This window comes from Symsagittifera roscoffensis, chromosome 7, assembly GCF_963678635.1.
Source record: "Symsagittifera roscoffensis chromosome 7, txSymRosc1.1, whole genome shotgun sequence".
Taxonomy (NCBI): domain Eukaryota; kingdom Metazoa; phylum Xenacoelomorpha; order Acoela; family Convolutidae; genus Symsagittifera; species Symsagittifera roscoffensis.
Window position 1 is genome coordinate 12,133,149 of NC_087068.1, and position 20,570 is coordinate 12,153,718.

The 20,570-nt window shown below is 34.3% G+C and overlaps 2 protein-coding genes across 5 annotated transcripts in view; one reads left to right on the forward strand and one right to left on the reverse strand.

The window, feature by feature from the left end:
* The first annotated feature begins 887 nt into the window (after nt 1-887).
* On the forward strand, nt 888-4,947 carry LOC134851894 (uncharacterized). The gene is made up of 4 exons (XM_063868168.1): nt 888-2,342; nt 3,009-3,247; nt 4,247-4,535; nt 4,930-4,947. Exons 1-4 carry the CDS (start codon nt 888-890, stop codon nt 4,945-4,947), a joined length of 2,001 nt encoding a protein of 666 aa, XP_063724238.1.
* A 2,164-nt stretch (nt 4,948-7,111) lies between these two features.
* LOC134851235 (F-box only protein 21-like) overlaps nt 7,112-20,570 on the reverse strand; it is a 41,198-nt gene continuing 27,739 nt past the window's right edge. For all 4 annotated transcript variants that reach the window (XM_063867233.1, XM_063867231.1, XM_063867232.1 and 1 more), the window contains exons 5-6: nt 7,949-8,082; nt 7,112-7,630 (exon numbers count right to left, since the gene is read on the reverse strand). In XM_063867233.1, the coding sequence (XP_063723303.1) occupies nt 7,526-7,630; nt 7,949-8,082 (239 nt within the window). In that variant the 3' untranslated portion in view covers nt 7,112-7,525. The remainder of the gene's footprint in view (nt 7,631-7,948; nt 8,083-20,570) is intronic.

Genomic DNA, 20,570 nt, shown 5'->3' on the forward strand with positions numbered 1-20,570 from the left:
CACTAGAGGCAATTGCTTAAAATGGTTTAATTCCTATCAAAAAGATCGTCAACAACGACTTGAAATTAATGGTGTTTCTTCAGATTGGAAGAAAATAAAAAGCGGCGTCCCACAAGAATCGATTTTAAGTCCGCTGCTGTTCCTTATATACACTAACGATTTATCCATGACATGTTAAACAGCAGAAATAATCCTATTTGCAGATGACACTATAATAACTGCTATAGGCTGCCAGATAATGGATATTAAAAAAGATCTTTGTCATTTCGACCATTGGTTGCATGGAAATAAGCTACTTATAAATAAAGATACGACAAAACAAATGAAGACAAAAAGTGTTTCCAATTTAAAGTTCACTCTAATTTTCTCAGAGGTGATTATTAAACCTGCTTGTAAATATCTAGATTTAAATATTGTCCCAAAATTATTGTTTCAAGTCATATTGATTCGGTGAAAGAGTGACTCAGAAAACTTATATAGAAGTAGCGTGGTTCCTATCACTCAAAAAGATATTCTCAGATACGGTTGTTGTAACTACAGTTCGCTTGAATGTTTATTTCTAGTTCACATGAAAATTCTTATATCCATCTATTTTCGATAGCGTAGCGAGAGTTCTCGTGATATATTTCTAGAGATTGAATTCTTATCGGTGTTTGATTTTCATGATTACGAACTACTCAAATTCGTGCTTCGTGCAGTCGCAAAATTTCTCTTACAAAATTTTTTAAACAATATATTCTCGTTTGAGAAGAAGACAAGGGCCACGAGACTGTCGAAAACAAAACTGTTAGTGTTATATATTTGTTATGTGTTAATGTTGATTTCAGATATTGTTGAATAAAAGCTTTATAAGGAAGCGGCGTTTCCTCCAACAATTTTATTCAACAATGAAGTTCAAGTCACCAGAGCTTCCAGCAAACCCGACACCCGAGCAGTGGCGATGGTGGAGAAAGTGCTTCACCGATGGACTGGCTATCAATGACATTACCGATGATGGTCATCAACTCATCCATCTACGTACTCAGGCCGGTTCAGATTTGTTTTCTCTTCTAGAAGAAGCAACTACACTAAATGAAGGTTTGACCATTCTTGATCGCCAGTTTAAGAAACCGACAAGAGTCCTGTACGAAAGGCATCAATTGCTGACATGTCGACAGAAGCACGGTGAGTGCGTAACCGATTTTGTTAAACGCTTGAAGGTAGCAGTTCAAAAGTGCGAATGCAAGGAGATGACTGCTAAACAACATCAAGATGCTCGTCTCAGAGATGCTTTAGTTTCTGGCGTCGAATCAGATATGATCCGGGTGCGTTTGCTCGAGCTTAAAGATGCTGAGGCGACGTTGGAGCACTGCATATCAGTAGCATGTGCAGAAGAAGTTTCAAACGAGTTTTCACGTCAGTTCAAAACTGACAACAACGAAGCGACCCCATCACTTGCCTACGCAGAGGTCGAGGAAGAAAACAGCGAAGTACTCAATGCGGTTCGTAACAGCAACAAGCCTGCTCAAAAGTATAAACAAAGCACTGCGTCCGGGCGTAGAGGGTCTAGCTGTCAGTTCTGTGGGTTGAATGGCAACCACTTGCATAGAAACTGCCCGGCCCGAAATGATTCTTGTCATAAATGTGGCAAAGCAGGTCATTGGGCAGCAGCTTGTAAATCAACTACGGGCCCAAATGACAATAGAAGTGACAAAGACAAAGGCGTGAATGCTGTTTTGTGTTCTTTGTCGTCCGAGACTGCTTTCTTCGATGAAGTTTTTGTTCGGAGTAAACATAAAGTTAAATCATTAATAGATACTGGTGCTACTGGGTCTTTCGTATGCTCATCTGTTATCGAGCAGTTGAACTTGCCGATGTCTTCTCAGGTCTCGAATACTATGATGGCAAATCGAACCAGTTTGGAGTGTGTGGGATTTTCGACAGTTCCTGTTGAAATTCAAGGCCACAAGTATACTGTCACTTTCAAGGTAGTTGATCGTTTGGTTGCTGACATGATCATAGGGACTGATGTTTTAGGCGAACATACAACTATCGAATTCAAACCAGGCGGCCACAGACAGCCAATCAGTTTCACAAAACCTTCAGGTTCGCAGTCAGTCGTATCCATGCTATCAGCCATGTTTCCAGCGCTTCAAGTAGAGCCACCAACTCTTTTCTCTGAAAGAACACTCAAGGTAGCCGAGCCTGTCCGAACGAAGTCACGTTTCTCATCACGATCGGATCGTGATTTTATGGACAAGGAAGTAGAAAGACTCTTGGAGTCAGGAATAAATGAAGTGTCGCATTCACCATGGCGTGCGCAGGCTTTCGTTGTTAAAGGCAACAATCGCAAGCCCAGAATGGTAATTGATTACTCAGAAACTATCAATAAGTATACAGAAGTCGACGCGTATCCTTTCCCTAATCCTGATTCTATTATTGATGAAGCAGCTGAATGGAAGGTTTTCTCCAAAATTGATTTGAAATCAGCTTACCATCAAATTGAAATTAGGGAAAGTGATAAACCTTTAACGTCGTTCGAAGTCAATGGGAAACTTTATCAGTTTTGTCGCTTACCATTCGGAATAACGAATGCAGTACCTGTTTTCCAGAAGTGCATGGACTCTATAATTAGTGAACATAAGTTATAAAAGACGAAAGCCTATCTTGACGATGTGATAGTGGGAGGCAACGATAAAAAAACCTGCACAAATTTTTAGCCGTTTCTAAGGAGCTTGGAATGACTCTTAATAAAGACAAGTGTTCGTTTGGTATAACGAAGATCAGTATGTTAGGCCAGATACTTGAGAACGGGACAAAGCGACCTGATCCACAAAGGTTACAAACATTGATGAATTATCCTATTCCTACCACAGCAGTTCAGTTGCGCCGACTTCTAGGTTTTTTTCGCTTATAATGCAAAATGGGTGAGCGATTATTCAAATAAAATCTTGCCGATATTGCAAGCACAAAGTGCCAAAAGTTTTCCCCTTTCTCCAAAAGCTCTCGATGCAATTGAGCAATTGAAGGCCGACATTGCCAAATCTTCGCTTGTCATACCTCAGAGCAATGGAACTCCAATCAGAATAGAAACGGATGCCTCTGGTTCTGCTATAGGAGCATCATTTGCGCAGAATGACAGGCCGATTGCGTATTTTTCGCGTACTTTATCTAACGCTGAACAGAAGCAGTCCGCAGTCGAACTTGAAGCGATGGCAGTTGTGGAAGCTTTCCAAAAATGGGAACAGTTTATACGATCTTATCCAACGTCAGTTCTCACTGATCAAAAAGCCATTGCTTTCATTTTCTCCCGTCAGAAGTCTCGTATCAAGAACGAGAAGTTGATCCGTTGGCGTTTGGAGCTATCTCAGTATAGGTATGAAATAAGTTACCGCCCTGGCTCTCAAAACCTTTCAGCCGATGCACTTTCAAGAATAGCTGTTGCTCAGGATTCTCAGATCACATCGCTTCACAAATCGTTAGCACATCCAGGGATAAACCGTTTTTGGGAATACATTCAGAGGCATAAACTCGCCTTTTCTCTAGAAGAAGTAAAGAAATGTATTGACAGCTGCTCAACATGCAAAGAGTGCAAGCCACGGTTCTATAAACTAAGCGTTAGAAGTTCTGTTGTTCGAGCTAGTAAGCCGTTTGAACGTTTAGGTATTGATCTTGTTGGGCCAAAAACTCCATCTAGCAAGTCTGGTGCTGTGCACATGATAACTGTCATTGACAAGTATAGTCGTTTTCCTTTCGCATTTCTCATTAAAGATACCAGCAGTAGTAGTGTCCTTGCATGTTTGCGCAATCTGTTTTCTTTGCTCGGAACTCCGGCATTTATCCATTCAGACAGAGGGCGACAATTCGTGTCCAGTGATTTTAATTCGTTCTGTCATGAAAACGGCATTTCTCATTCTTGTACAACTCCGTACCATCCTAGTGGAAATGGCCAAACTGAACAATTCAGCGGTACGATATGGACGGCAATTCGCTGCATTTTACACTCACAACAACTTGGACTTGAAAAATGGGAAGATGTCTTTCCTCAAGCCCTAGCATCCATCCGAACGTTAGTATGTTCAGCTACCAACGAAACACCTCATTCACGTTTATTTCGCTTTGACAGACGTGGCAGTGCTGGTTTCTCATTTCCGTCTTGGTTATCATCAGGCCGCGACGCTTATTTGAAAAAGTTTGTCCGCAACAAGGACGATCCATTAGTGACTCCAGTTAACATTGAACAGGTAATTAACCCTTTTTATGCTAGAGTACGATTTCCTAACGGAAGGACTGATACAGTGACTACTTCTTCGTTGGCCCCTGGAGTGGGTGTTCCTCCGGTACAAGATGAGTCACGTATGCCTGCTATTGGTTCTCAAGTCTCCGAACCTTCAGATCAACCGGTGGAAGTAGATGGTGAACAAATGGATATTAATGAGCCGAACCCTCCGAATGAAGTATCTGATACAAACACGTCTGAACCCACGGGAACGACCGGAGAATTCGATGAAACAATCAACAGTCAAAAAAACGATGTGCGAGTACCAAGCGAGCAAGTTGGCCGAAGAACGAGTTGTCGGAATAGAAAACAAACTCAATTTTATGGCTCTACTGTTGGGAGCTCAGAGATAAAGGAAAAACCCGAAGATGATGAAATTGTATGGCGTTATGAATGACTTTTCTTTTGGCGGGGATGAATGTTATATATTTGTTATATGTTAATGTTGATTTCAGATAGTGTTGAATAAAAGCTTTATAAAGAAGCGGCGTTTCCTCCAACAGTTAGCATAACCCATATGTAAGAAAAAAATCGATCAGTTTTCCATTCGATTTCGCGCTACCAAGAATTTCAGCCTTCTGTGGGCGCAAAAAATGAATCCGAGGATATTGAAAGATATTCGAGAACAGAATTAGTAATATTTTATAATACATTAAAAACTGTGTTTTTAGTGCGAAATGAAGATCTGACCGATTACATTTTCAAACTATAAGTAGAAAAAAGTTATTGAACCCGTGGTTTTATGCTAACGGGGAGTGTATCTTAAGTTTGAGGTTCCAACGCTAAAACTTGACCTTCCAGGAGCTCTAGTTTACGAGATATCGACGATTTTATAATTCAAAAAAAAAAATCAAAACATTTTTAAATTTAGTTTTTTGTTTCTTACCGGCGGTTGCCTGCTTAGGAAGGTATAATGTAGGATTTCGATTAGAATAACGATACTTGACCGTCCAGAAGCTCGTAGCCTAGGATATATGGATGAAATTACGAATAAACAAATTCTACAAACATTTACAAAAATTACTTTTCCTGATAGTGAAAGAAACATACATAGCTACTAGGGTAGGCGCTTGGGGGCCATATGGCCCCGTTATCTTTCCTCTCCGAGTCTCATTTTTAAAATTTCTTATAACAATTAATTGCTAAAATTATGTTATGAGTGAACGGAGAAATTTATTTTTTCTTTCTTTCTCATGAATGCCCAACTTGTTATTCAAGCGTTTTAATATTTCCTGAAAAAAAAACACTTCACTAAGCTCATTACTCTAAAACAGATGATCATTACCTTTACGCCGAAACAGTATCTGATTAATCATTTTATCACCATGACACCATGGCAAGTGTTTGCAGAATAGAGCATCTCATGCATACTGCCAGAACCAGTAAAAAGGGGTGCATTTGAACAACCCGCTTCATGAAGGTCAAATACCTCGGCATTGCCAACGTGTGATATTGCCTACGTTCCAGAAAAAACGACATTGAAGTCTTTCAAATTCAGTAAAAGGATCTGCTCTTGTGAACGAAACTTCAAAAACAGTTCTTGTTTTGGCACATGGACAGACAAATTATGAAGCTTAAAACTCACCAAAAAAATTCAAACACATGTTTTTTACCATCTCAGGCGAATATTTTTCTGGATAAACATGCGTGCCTGAAAAGCTAATAAAGCTTGATTTTGATGTAAGCCAAGCTATCAAATATTTTTCAGTTAACATTAAAAAAACATGAAAATTTCGTGATGTAACCACCAAACTAAGCTGACAAAACATAATCAGACTAACAATAGTCCGAAAATTTTTTTTTGAAACAGAATATTTTGTCTTCAAAAACTTAAGACATTATTTTTTGAAAGAACTGTCATTAGTATCAGTAGACCTGTAGAACTTAAATTTGCACGTGTGCGCGTGAATGAAGACTAGTGATTCAAGTGGTTTTGTTAATTAAGTTGTTAACCCGAAAAAAGTCTAGATTCCAATTAATAAAGCTTGCTTATCGCAAGCGTAAATAATCCACTACGCTGCGTACTAGTGTAAACATAACTAACAATCAGAAGACAGAAAAATCAGAAGAAAGGAACTAAAAAACTGAAGAGTAATTTTATTGGAAGCCTGTTTGCTCGCGTAATTGGCTCAAAATTGCACTAAAAATTTAAAATTTCATTGTTTTTTCTCAATACTGAAAACTGTTTTATTGTTGTTCAAACCATGGCTAAAAAGACTTTGAAATTATAGCTCACTCATCCCATTCCGATTATTATTTGTGATACCTGATTCTGCATGTAGAAAAAATCAAAAAGTCGAAGACTAGCGAAGACAAATTTCTTCCACTTTGAGTGATCAGAACAACAAGGAAAGCCGTTTGCTTGGCAATTAGCGCAGAGTGTTCTGACCATCATGATTTAAGTACAGAAAGTAATTTTCTTAAAAATCGAAAATCAATTAAGGTTGACTTTTTTCTTTAACCAAAAATCGATGAAAGTAGATTTTTTCTTTGAATTTTTGCTAATCTTTTTAGAACAGGGCGCTTAAAAAGGAACAGATGTTTCGAAACGTAAACACAAAAGAAAAATTACAAGCTGTGTTAAACCCATTCCCGTCACATCGTGGAGCCGTCGATAAGAGAAAGAACAGGCCAACCAAAAAACTAAAATCTTCACTAACACAATCCTGTATAACTTTCAAGTTTGTATGAAACAAATTCTCTATCCAGAACGGTCTCCTATGAAGTTACTAGAAATTTTTTCATTTTTCGGAGAAATTATCTTCTAGGAGTCATTATCAAGTAAATGTCTCTTGACGTTGTTCCGACAAAAAAAAAGAGACAATTGACCATTTTTTTTTATTTAAAACTAATTTCTACCAGAAAACTATACACATCTTTGTAAATAGGTTTCAATATTCTACACAAATTTAGAGCTAATAATTACGAAGCAAAACAGAGCTCAATCTCAGAGCAGAATTAACATATTGCAGTAGAGCGCATTAGAATAGTTTAAGGCAACGAAATAATGCATATATATTGACATTTTTTGTCAAAATGAATTTTAATTTTAATTTAGAACCCCCAAATTGAAGAGAAAAAAAAAACATTCCAATTGATCAAATTACTCTTTGTGCTTTATGTAATAATTTAGCAACTAACTGTCAAACTGATGATTTTTTTTTCCGACTGATTCTGAAATAACTCGGCTAAGATGCCATATTTTAGCAGACGACATGGATTGCTTGATTGCCGTATGGACGAGATTAAGGTGACCATACATGGTAATTATGGTCCGTCATGGGGGTAGATGCGTTTGAGCCATGGCCGCATGATGTATTGGGAGTGACCGTCAAAGTTCTCAAAATAGTCGTCTAGTGAAGGGTGAATGATCTAAAAATCAATTAGTCATCCTCATACAGCGTAAAGAAAAACACTAAAGTTTTAATGTCTCTTTATCTCATTTTGAACTGAATTTCGAGTTTTACTCAAAAATTTGCTCACAATTTGGTCATAAGAATGAAACTACTTAACAAAGACAAAATCTGGAAAATTAGGCGATCTGAAACTGAGTTATTGCCATAAAATGTATAAATTTGCCTCTTTTTCCATCCTCGATTGTATATAATTTTTTCGTTTCATAAGCGTGAACTTCTATGAAAATCTATTTCAAAGGAAACCAACTTCCTCAAAAAATTTAATAAAACCCACTCTATTGTGAGGCAGCAGTTCGATATTGGCACTGGGTACATATGTGGTCTGGGGAGCCCTGTCTCGGGTGTCAATCAACACAGAGTAGAACGGCTGGTCCAGATACTTGGCCATGTCCTTTTCAGGCACTGCACCTGTTGCAAACAGAAAAGCATCCTATCTAAAAACACTCAGAGTTTCAGATAGAACAAATATAGGAGGGGTTGCAAAGCCAAACGCAGAAAGGAAAACGTTGAAATGCAGATGATAAAGTTCAGTCATTACTACTACAATTAGCAACCGTTAACCACTCCTCTCTCAGCTGACATTGATGCTCTTCGCTAAATTCACTCGCTAAAGTTCAAACCCCCACCCCTGGTTTTTTAGAATAAAAAGGACGGCGCTTAGGATAAAAAATTTATGTGATTCACGTCTTTAAGATCTAAAAAATAACTAATTGGACCCCATAATATCTTGAGTATTAATTAGTTCACAAAAGAGTTTAAGTATCATCGGGCCGAAAAACGGCTTATGTTATAATTCAGAGTGTATAAAGTGCTGGGGAAAAAATGGAACAGACAGATTTATATTAAAGATAAATGATTTCTTGTATCAAGTTAACACCATCTACTTCACCCACTCCTCTTCGCGCCCACCATCCCGCCCTCCCTCCTTCCGTTAATTTAACTTATCCGTGATAATCTGACGAGACCTTCAGACCGGTTTTCTGTTTTAAATTCAACTGGAACCTGATCTAAACTACATTTTATGATTGGATAAATTAGATATTTTACCACTGTAAAGTATTTAATATTAACCAATCATGATCCATCTAACTAACAACCCACTTATTTGTAAGTGCTGAAATTACTTGTAATTTCAGCACCAGAGAGATTTGAATTTAACTTAGAAATTAGTTGCCTCTCCAAGAGAACTTCAGCAGCCGCAATAAACCAGTATATCCTAGATCTATTGAGCCTAGCAGAGACTAGTTAAACAACCTGAGACTAGATAGTATAAGAGTAAGATTAGGATCGGTATTAGACTAAGAAGTTGCACGAATCTATCCGGCCGAAAATAAGATAGCGTGACGAGCAGACGGTGTACCCTATCCGAAATTACTCTATGAGTTAACCACCTCGGTCATAACTCATCTGGTGCGACCATAAGTCTCGAACAAGACCTTAATAGCCTAGAATTAACCAAAAATAGATTAGAATTTAGACAAAACATTTAAAAAATGTTATACGACGATAATTTAATCGAAATGTCTCTACGACTCAATAGATCAGAGCCAATATTCCGAACGATAACAGAACTACCCGGAATTGCAAGAAGACCTCGAACCAGAGACGACATACGACAAAATAGAAACTTACCAAATAGTTATATGATAGTACGGCAAAAGCCAACACAAACTTTTATATTTAGAATTTTATTAGCAATGAATTTAGATTTTCATTTGCAAACATAAAATTTTGAAGTCAATCTTCATAATCATTTCAGGCGCTAAAACAAAACTATTAATATACAATAACGATTGATAAAAAGATCTCAGATCGTTTTCTTAAAATTCTGCAGTATTATATAAAACATGTTTGGAAAATACTTATTGAAAATCAAAACAAAAATTAGTAGCATGACAATAAACTGTTAGTAATCATAAAATCATCCAATTGTCCCAGCTTCATCACCTAAAACATAACAGCAATCATAAGCTCACTAATATCATTAAAACACTAAATCTTTTTCTTAAACAAATTTAAACCATTTTAAACTTAAATTCACTTAATTTTAAAATCAGATCATCAAGGCTTATCCTTGGATCTTAATTCATTTTCTATTTAATTAAATTTTAAAACTTGATCATCAAGGCCTATCCTTGGATCAAAAAGAACAATTTTGTTCTCCCCCACCCACTTAGCTAGTGTCTAACGACCTCAAACGTCGATTCACTATCCAACCCTTTCTAAAAACCCAAGACTAATAGAAATTTTTCAACAAAACTAACCATTCAAATTAGGATAAACAGTGAAGAACTTCGGTTATTCATCCTTCACTTGAACCCTCCTCTTATCAAGACCCAGGATAAATCTTAGACTTAGTAAGTTTAAAATAGTATCTAACGAACTACTCGCGTTCTAATTATACCTGAACCTTGTGGATCGATTTACTATTCTCCAACCCTTGAACACAATCACTACCCCTAAGTAAGATTAAGTAAGTTAACACCTTAGCTTATACTAGCCACGAGAAAGTAAAAAATCATTCTTCGGAATCGATATACTTTTCTCTCCAACCCTGAAAAAATAGACCCAGGTTAAGCTAACCAAAAAATCGTAAGGACTAACAGGTTAAGAAAATAGAAATCATCTAACAACTTTCTGCATCCGTCATCCTAAGCCTTATGTCATTTAAAAATCTAGGAAACAAACAAACAATCGTATTACACAACTGTGAAATAGATAACAAAAAATACGATCTTGTAATCACACCTCATACACAAACAGTTGGATATATTAGAACAAAACGACAAACACTAAAAAGAAAAATAATAAACAAACAAAGACAAATCACACGAAAAAGATTTTCCAAAAACAGAAACGCATTTTCAGAATCAGAAGCCAGCAATTTAGACGAACTTTATAAATTAAAAGAATCAATTGATAAAAGTTGTCCCATTCACGATCAACTATATTTTTCCGACTCAGAAACAACTTCAAATTCATCAAAAAGAGGAAAAAGACGAATAAAAAAGCAATATAAACACAAACCAGTATACTTATATAACTGGAATCAACCAATTAGACACATCGATAATTACCTATTAACAGTCATTAAACGAAAAAATGAGCCAAACACACACTCCAAGTGAAGATAGTCCAGATGATGAAATATCTTCCCCTTCCTCGTAGATGCAACCAATGATAGAGGACAGCATATATTTTGCAAGAATTTACTCCTAAATTCTTTTGAACCCGGAATCAGCCCATGTAAAACAGAGTTCCCAGATGTAAAAATCAAAAGACAAATTATTGATCACTATCTGAAAGATATATGTAATTTGACACAACACTACGGAATCTACACCATAGAATTAACCTCACCAAACCCGAATCACCGCAAATATGTAATTCAAACAGACGACCTTGATTTAGAATTTTCAAAAGTATTCTCAGAATATATAAAAAGCATACAATATCATAACTCACAAAGAGCAAACTCCATATTTACTAATCAAGTTTTTGCAATAATATATAGTTATATCTCAATATTAGAAAACGAAATCCCAATCCCAAATGTCTCACCGACAGAGACATCCAAACATATAAGGGTACGACATGAAATCACACTATTCTCATCTTTCCTAAATATAATTAAAGAAAATTTCACTAAAGATGAAGTTTCACAACATACAAAACATGACTTACAAAAAATTTTGGCATGGTTTATAATAGATTATTTCACACATAATATAGATTTAATTTCACAAGCAAGAAAAAATTTTAGATCTCAAAATTCAAACGATGATACCGCCATCACAGAACAGTCAGACTACATTTGGGACCCCGAATGGTCTCATTATGCATTCATAAATTTTCCACAATCAATTTCAAGTCAAGCAATAAGTACAATATCTTATACAAGAGATTATGTAAGAGTAGTACCATTAACCATTGACGCAACACCATTAAACTACAATACATTTTTACCTGATACTCGAAATAACAGTTTAAACTCGACCGTCATACACAATGAAAACCTCAATGGAACTAAGAATCTCACTCAACAAGATATTCAGACACCATCGCACTTCATAAACGAAGAAATTGTCCAAACAACAACTACACAACAAAGTATTTCACCGATACGTCCAAATTTAACAACACCAAAAAATACACACACTTCACTAGCACAGGTAACCTTACAACCAACCGTTAAACCTTCGGTTGCTCCAAAATATTCACAAATGGATTACCAAACATATAGACCCATGACAATACCGTCAAAAACACGCAGAACGTTCACAAGAAACAATTCTGCGGAACATAATTATAATTATACACACTCATCAAAAACAAACTATCCTCCACGAAATAATAATAATAATCAAATCAGATCTCGATATTGGAATAATCCAATGGCAACAACCAATTCAGTAAATTTTCAAGCTAATCCACATCCTCCACAGGATCATAGTGAAAATTACCCATTCTTTCAACAGAATAAAAATAAAAAACAAGCACCTCATCAAACGGATTACCTATCCTCTGATGATGATTATTTACAACCAGATATATTTGCACCATATACCCAAGAACATCGCGGACAAGGAGTACAGAAACCATATACATATCATAGAATTTTTTCTCCACACCAGATAGATACACAAAATCAACAACCAATACAAATGCAAAACCCAATTAATACACAGTCTTTTCAACCAACACAAATGCAAAATGAAATACCACTTCCATATTATCTTCAACAACACGAAATAACAAAAAATCAACTTTCAAATTTTTCACAACTGCCAAATGCAGCAGAATCATTACAAATGACAATGAATCCATACCTTATGGGTGGATCATCAATAACATCAAACAAACCATTAATGGTATTCACAGGAACAGACTGAATGAAAACCTCAATGGAACTAGGAATCTCACTCAACAAGATATTCAGACACCATCGCACTTCATAAACGAAGAAATTGTCCAAACAACAACTACACAACAAAGTATTTCACCGATACGTCCAAATTTAACAACACCAAAAAATACACACACTTCACTAGCACAGGTAACCTTACAATCAACCGTTAAACCTTCGGTTGCTCCAAAATATTCACAAATGGATTACCAAACATATAGACCCATGACAATACCGTCAAAAACACGCAGAACGTTCACAAGAAACAATTCTGCGGAACATAATTATAATTATACACACTCATCAAAAACAAACTATCCTCCACGAAATAATAATAATAATAATCAAATCAGATCTCGATATTGGAATAATCCAATGGCAACAACCAATTCAGTAAATTTTCAAGCTAATCCACATCCTCCACAGGATCATAGTGAAAATTACCCATTCTTTCAACAGAATAAAAATAAAAAACAAGCACCTCATCAAACGGATTACCTATCCTCTGATGATGATTATTTACAACCAGATATATTTGCACCATATACCCAAGAACATCGCGGACAAGAGTACAGAAACCATATACATATCATAGAATTTTTTCTCCACACCAGATAGATACACAAAATCAACAACCAATACAAATGCAAAACCCAATTAATACACAGTCTTTTCAACCAACACAAATGCAAAATGAAATACCACTTCCATATTATCTTCAACAACACGAAATAACAAAAAATCAACTTTCAAATTTTTCACAAATGCCAAATGCAGCAGAATCATTACAAATGACAATGAATCCATACCTTATGGGTGGATCATCAATAACATCAAACAAACCATTAATGGTATTCACAGGAACAGACCCTGAATATTCTGTAGAAGATTATTTAAATGCAGTAACAGCAAATTTAATTTTAAATATAGGACCTGAACCAATTAATACGCCACTACATCAAAACTGGATACATCGACGCACAGCGTTGATACAGACAACCTTAGACGGCGCAGCCCAAAAATGGTTTTCAGTATTGCCTATAGAAATAAAATCAAATTGGAAGAGATTTACACAAGAATTTTCAAAAATGTTTGACTCCGAAAGAAACAAACAACAACAAAGAGTTTTATGTAATGAAATTCGCAGATTACCAAATGAAACCATCAAACAATTAGCAGTACGTATCGAAACACTAGTTCGAAAAGCATATTCATTAAATACACACGATTATAAAAACACAAAAATGACAGAAATCTTAATGATGACCTTAACACCTCAATTAAGGAAAATAGCAATAAAAAAGAGAGCATCCCATCCCTCCTCAATTCGAGAGCCCGATTTAGATTTTCGAAAAAAAGTAGACAAGCTAGAGCAAGCGGAAATCACAATGAAACTTGAAGAAACAGAAAATCAGAAATTACAATATGTTAACCGAATCGAAACAAATACCACAAGTATCAACAATATACAGGAATCAGATACAGACCTTGTTGAAAAAATCACTGAAATACTCAATATCTATGAAAAACACCCAAACTTTAAAGGCAAACCATCTTTCAAAAAATGGTGTAATTATTGCCGACGATACGGACATAGCATTTCTGAATGTAGACAAAAACAACAAGATAATCAAAACAAACCTCAAAAATATAAAGAACCAAATAAATCATTCTATCAGTACATGAAGAAAGATCAAAATCTACCGAACAAAAATGTATACAGCAACAACAGTTCAGGAAAACCACTTCCGAACAATACCAATTACACGAGAAATCAATCACCATATAACTCAAGTTATAGAGGAAGATCACCAGAACGAAGAAATACACAAAATTCGTCACAAAATCATTACAATAGACCAAATAGTCGAAATAACTATTCCAGATCAAATTCAAATACAACACAATTTGTTTCTAGATCTAATTCCCAATCAAGGAATAGATACTATCCAAACAATCAGTCACGAAACTCATCATATAATAGGAATAGAAACTACTCCAATAATCGAAATAGAAGTTATTCAAACAACCGAAATCAGAATTACCCGAACAATCGATCAAGGAATAACTCATATAACAGATCAAACTATCACAGATCAAACAATAATTATCAAAATAGATCACGAAACAATTCACAAAATCGACATTCAAGTTATATTAATCGTTATAGAAATTATTCCCAATCACCACACAGAAATAATAATCATTATAACAATTCCAACAATCGCCACAGAAGTAGTACACCTAAACATCAAAGACATATAAACCAAGTACAATCAAATCAGGAAACAACATCAGACCCCCCAGGTATTGATGACACAGTAAATGACGAACTACAACTAAATAAAATAAATTGTGGATCATCAGATTCAGAAAGTGAAACAGAAAACACTACCTCCATCAATATGATAACAGTCGAAAATGACTACGAACCTATTCTATATGAACAACCTTTTTCATCACATATATATAAAAACCAATTAGAACTCCTTCACAATTATTATATTGAACCCATCCATTCCACACAAACAACACAAGAAACTAACGAAATCAACACTACAAATAAATCCAATGAAAATGACAAAACAAAATGCTTGAATACAAATCACATCTATCAAAATATACAAAAAGAACAACCCAAAGAAAAAATTTGGACAATACCATTTCTTTTAGAAAGTCCAAGAAACAAAGAATTTCAACCACCAGATCTTGAAATTGATTTTCTAATTGATTCAGGAGCAGAATCAAACATAATAAACATTCCCACATGGAATGAGATAAAAACATTACACCCAAAATTAACACCTCTTGAAACCTCCAGTAAACTAGCAACAGCACAAGGATCAACATTGGTAAACTATGGAAAAATTCAATTATTTCTTCTCCCCGCAAGAACAATAGAGCAGAATAAAATTTTAAATAAACCATTTAAGCAAATATTTCATATCACTGATATTAAACACAATATCATTGGAATACCCATTATCTCTAAATATATACCAACAATCAACATCTTGAATAGTAAAATACTAATCAAAGATAAATACACAAAAACAAAAGACACATCACTAACATTTTTTCAAAGATTAAATAAACAACCACCATTCTTTTCAAAATTTTATCCAATCTATAACCAACAAAGAAAACACCTGAAACCACTATCAGGAAACATATATAATTTTTCAATAAAACAAGTTCACCAATATGATAAAAAACAAAATAAACAACAACTCTATATGTCAGATTTTGAATTCAAACCTATCCATAAGTTTTTCAAAATCACAATCTCATCCATAAAATATTTGAAAAACTCGAATTCAGATATTATATCTCTACATGTATACAACAATACACCCTATCAAGTAACATTACCTTTAGGACTTTTAGGCTATTGCGAAACCAACGCTACGATGTCACCAATACACGAAAAAGAATATCGCGTAAATAATATACTCCAATTATTAGATATTTGTCAATCCACAATTCTTAATGAAGAATTATCCATAAATAATATAATAAGTAATGAAAAGAGAAATACAGACTATTTCACAAAAACCCCATATTTCAAACCTACATTCAACATAAGTAACTACACAGAGACTCAACAGAAGTTTTTAACAATGTTTAACTTCTAACATTCACAAATAACACAAGACGAATTTGATAAATTAGCCAAACAGCTAATAAAATATTCATCAGTCTATGCAACATCCAAATTTGATGTTGGCAAAATCAGCTCATCACTACATCTCCCATTAAAACCTGACGTTGTTTTCAAAAAACAAAGAGCAAGTAAAGTACCAATTCATCTACACGATAAAGTGAACAGATTACTCGACATTTTAGAACAATACAAAATTATATCACCGGTAAACAAAGAAGAACAACCAAAAGGTAACACATTTATCAACCCTGTTATCATCCTAGCAAAAGGAGAATCATTAAAAATAGTTCTAGACGCTAGATATGTTAATTCACTAATAGACGAATCAAAATGCAATTGGCCTAATGAACCAATACAAGTTATTTTAACAAAAATAAACGGAAAATACTTTACAACCGCAGATATGAATAGTGCATATAATCAAATGCCACTAGATGAACAATCGCGACGCTTAACACAATTTGTTATTGGAAATCAGCAATATGAATTCAACCGCCTATTCTATGGAATATCCATAGGACCAGCAGCATTTTCAGCCTTTATGAGCAAAATTTTTAGACCACTAATACTCAAGAAAAACGCAATCACTTATTTAGACGATGTTTTTATGCAATCACAGACAAAAGAAGAAATGTTTAAAGTTTTAGAACACTACCACAAAATACTTCAGAACGAAAATCTGAAGGCCGCCCCCGATAAATCACATTTCTTTTTAACAAGAGTTAAATTCTTAGGACATAATATAGAAAGAAAAACAATCACTCCATTAAAATCACGCATTGATGCTATTCAGAAGCTCCAACCACCAACAAACAAAAAGAAAATCCAAGAATTCCTTGGAATGTTAAACTTTTTAAGCAAATATGTCTATAAAATGCAATTATACCTAAGACCTTTTTATAATATACTTAGACAACAAAATAATTTTGAATGGAACACAGAACATCAAGCACGATTTGAAAAAATTAAAAAACTCTTAACTGAACAAATTTCGAATACAATTCCAGATCCAAATCAACCATTTTATGCAATGTGCGACGCTTCGAATTTTGGCATAGGCGCAGCATTATTACAATCACATAATGGTACAAACAAAATGAACCTTATATCAGCAAATTCTCGATTATTCACTCAAGCAGAGCTACGACTTTCAACTCTAATGAGAGAATGTACAGCCATAATATATACACTAACAGAATATGAATTTCTGATACTTGGATCAAAACATCCAACAGTTCTATTTACAGATCACAAACCAATCATTTTTCTCTTTACACAAAAATCCAATCCGAATCACCGAGTTTATAGATTTCAATTAATTCTAATGAAATTCCCAAACTTATATATAGTTTGGACAGCAGGAAAAAATCTTGCATTACCAGACACATTAAGTCGAAATACACCACCTGAATTACTTACACGTAAAACTACAGTTGAAATACCTAAAAATATAAAATTCTACCTTACAGAAAATGAAACATCACCCCGACTAGAATGCAAATATGCAGTAAAAACTGACGTTGAACAATCACAGATAAATAATCTACAACACTTCCCACTTTATTTAGATTGTCAAAATAACCACTACGAAGTTGATCTACTTGGAACATCAACTTTTAAACCAATTCCATATTCACAATGGATAAAAAATAACACACAACAAAAAAGAAGAAAACAATACCCACATAAAAAAGACCTTTTTGCATTAATTGAAAAAGAAAATCTAACTGATAAAATAAATTTATCAGGACCACAAACAAACGATTCGAAATACACAATAAATCTAGTTTTTGACCTCCATGACCCACTTGATACAATTCCTTTATCTAACAGAATTATCCATAAATAATATAATAAGTAATGAAAAGAGAAATACAGACTATTTCACAAAAACCCCCTATTTCAAACCTACATTCAACATAAGTAACTACACAGAGACTCAACAGAAGTTTTTAACAATGTTTAACTTCCAACATTCACAAATAACACAAGACGAATTTGATAAATTAGCCAAACAGCTAATAAAATATTCATCAGTCTATGCAACATCCAAATTTGATGTTGGCAAAATCAGCTCATCACTACATCTCCCATTAAAACCTGACGCAGTTTTCAAAAAACAAAGAGCAAGTAAAGTACCAATTCATCTACACGATAAAGTGAACAGATTACTCGACATTTTAGAACAATACAAAATTATATCACCGGTAAACAAAGAAGAACAACCAAAAGGTAACACATTTATCAACCCTGTTATCATCCTAGCAAAAGGAGAATCATTAAAAATAGTTCTAGACGCTAGATATGTTAATTCACTAATAGACGAATCAAAATGCAATTGGCCTATTGAACCAATACAAGTTATTTTAACAAAAATAAATGGAAAATACTTTACAACCGCAGATATGAATAGTGCATATAATCAAATGCCACTAGATGAACAATCGCGACGCTTAACACAATTTGTTATTGGAAATCAGCAATATGAATTCAACCGCCTATTCTATGGAATATCCATAGGACCAGCAGCATTTTCAGCCTTTATGAGCAAAATTTTTAGACCACTAATACTCAAGAAAAACGCAATCACTTATTTAGACGATGTTTTTATGCAATCACAGACAAAAGAAGAAATGTTTAAAGTTTTAGAACACTACCACAAAATACTTCAGAACGAAAATCTGAAGGCCGCCCCCGATAAATCACATTTCTTTTTAACAAGAGTTAAATTCTTAGGACATAATATAGAAAGAAAAACAATCACTCCATTAAAATCACGCATTGATGCTATTCAGAAGCTCCAACCACCAACAAACAAAAAGAAAATCCAAGAATTCCTTGGAATGTTAAACTTTTTAAGCAAATATGTCTATAAAATGCAATTATACCTAAGACCTTTTTATAATATACTTAGACAACAAAATAATTTTGAATGGAACACAGAACATCAAGCACGATTTGAAAAAATTAAAAAACTCTTAACTGAACAAATTTCGAATACAATTCCAGATCCAAATCAACCATTTTATGCAATGTGCGACGCTTCGAATTTTGGCATAGGCGCAGCATTATTACAATCACATAATGGTACAAACAAAATGAACCTTATATCAGCAAATTCTCGATTATTCACTCAAGCAGAGCTACGACTTTCAACTCTAATGAGAGAATGTACAGCCATAATATATACACTAACAGAATATGAATTTCTGATACTTGGATCAAAACATCCAACAGTTCTATTTACAGATCACAAACCAATCATTTTTCTCTTTACACAAAAATCCAATCCGAATCACCGAGTTTATAGATTTCAATTAATTCTAATGAAATTCCCAAACTTATATATAGTTTGGACAGCAGGAAAAAATCTTGCATTACCAGACACATTAAGTCGAAATACACCACCTGAATTACTTACACGTAAAACTACAGTTGAAATACCTAAAAATATAAAATTCTACCTTACAGAAAATGAAACATCACCCCGACTAGAATGCAAATATGCAGTAAAAACTGACGTTGAACAATCACAGATAAATAATCTACAACACTTCCCACTTTATTTAGATTGTCAAAATAACCACTACGAAGTTGATCTACTTGGAACATCAACTTTTAAACCAATTCCATATTCACAATGGATAAAAAATAACACACAACAAAAAAGAAGAAAACAATACCCACATAAAAAAGACCTTTTTGCATTAATTGAAAAAGAAAATCTAACTGATAAAATAAATTTATCAGGACCACAAACAAACGATTCGAAATACACAATAAATCAAGTTTTTGACCTCCATGACCCACTTGATACAATTCCTTTATCTCAATTAGAAATTAAAAACATTTTTCTCCCCCCAACAGATAAAATTACAATTAATACTTTGAAACAATATCAAAATCTTGACCCAGTAATTAGACAACTAAAATCATGGCACAAATATAAAACTAAACCCGTCAAGGCAGATACAACTATTATAGGAAATAAAACACTCCTCCGATACTTTCGAAAGTTTAATAATACAACAATTAAGGAAAACACAGACCTTCTAGAATACAAATTAAATGAATCTACAGTTCCCTGTCTCCCTTTAAGTATGATTCTTATAGCTTTTAATATTTCACATACACAAAACATTAAAGGACACTCTGGATCAGAGAAAACATATTCAAATTTCATACAAAACTTTTATTTTCCAAATGCACCAATTTGGATAAAAGTACTATGCAATGATTGTATAGTATGTCAGCTAAATAAACCTTATCCAAATCAAAAACAAATAGCACAAAAACAAGATTTTAAAGGACAAAGTTTGTACTTTA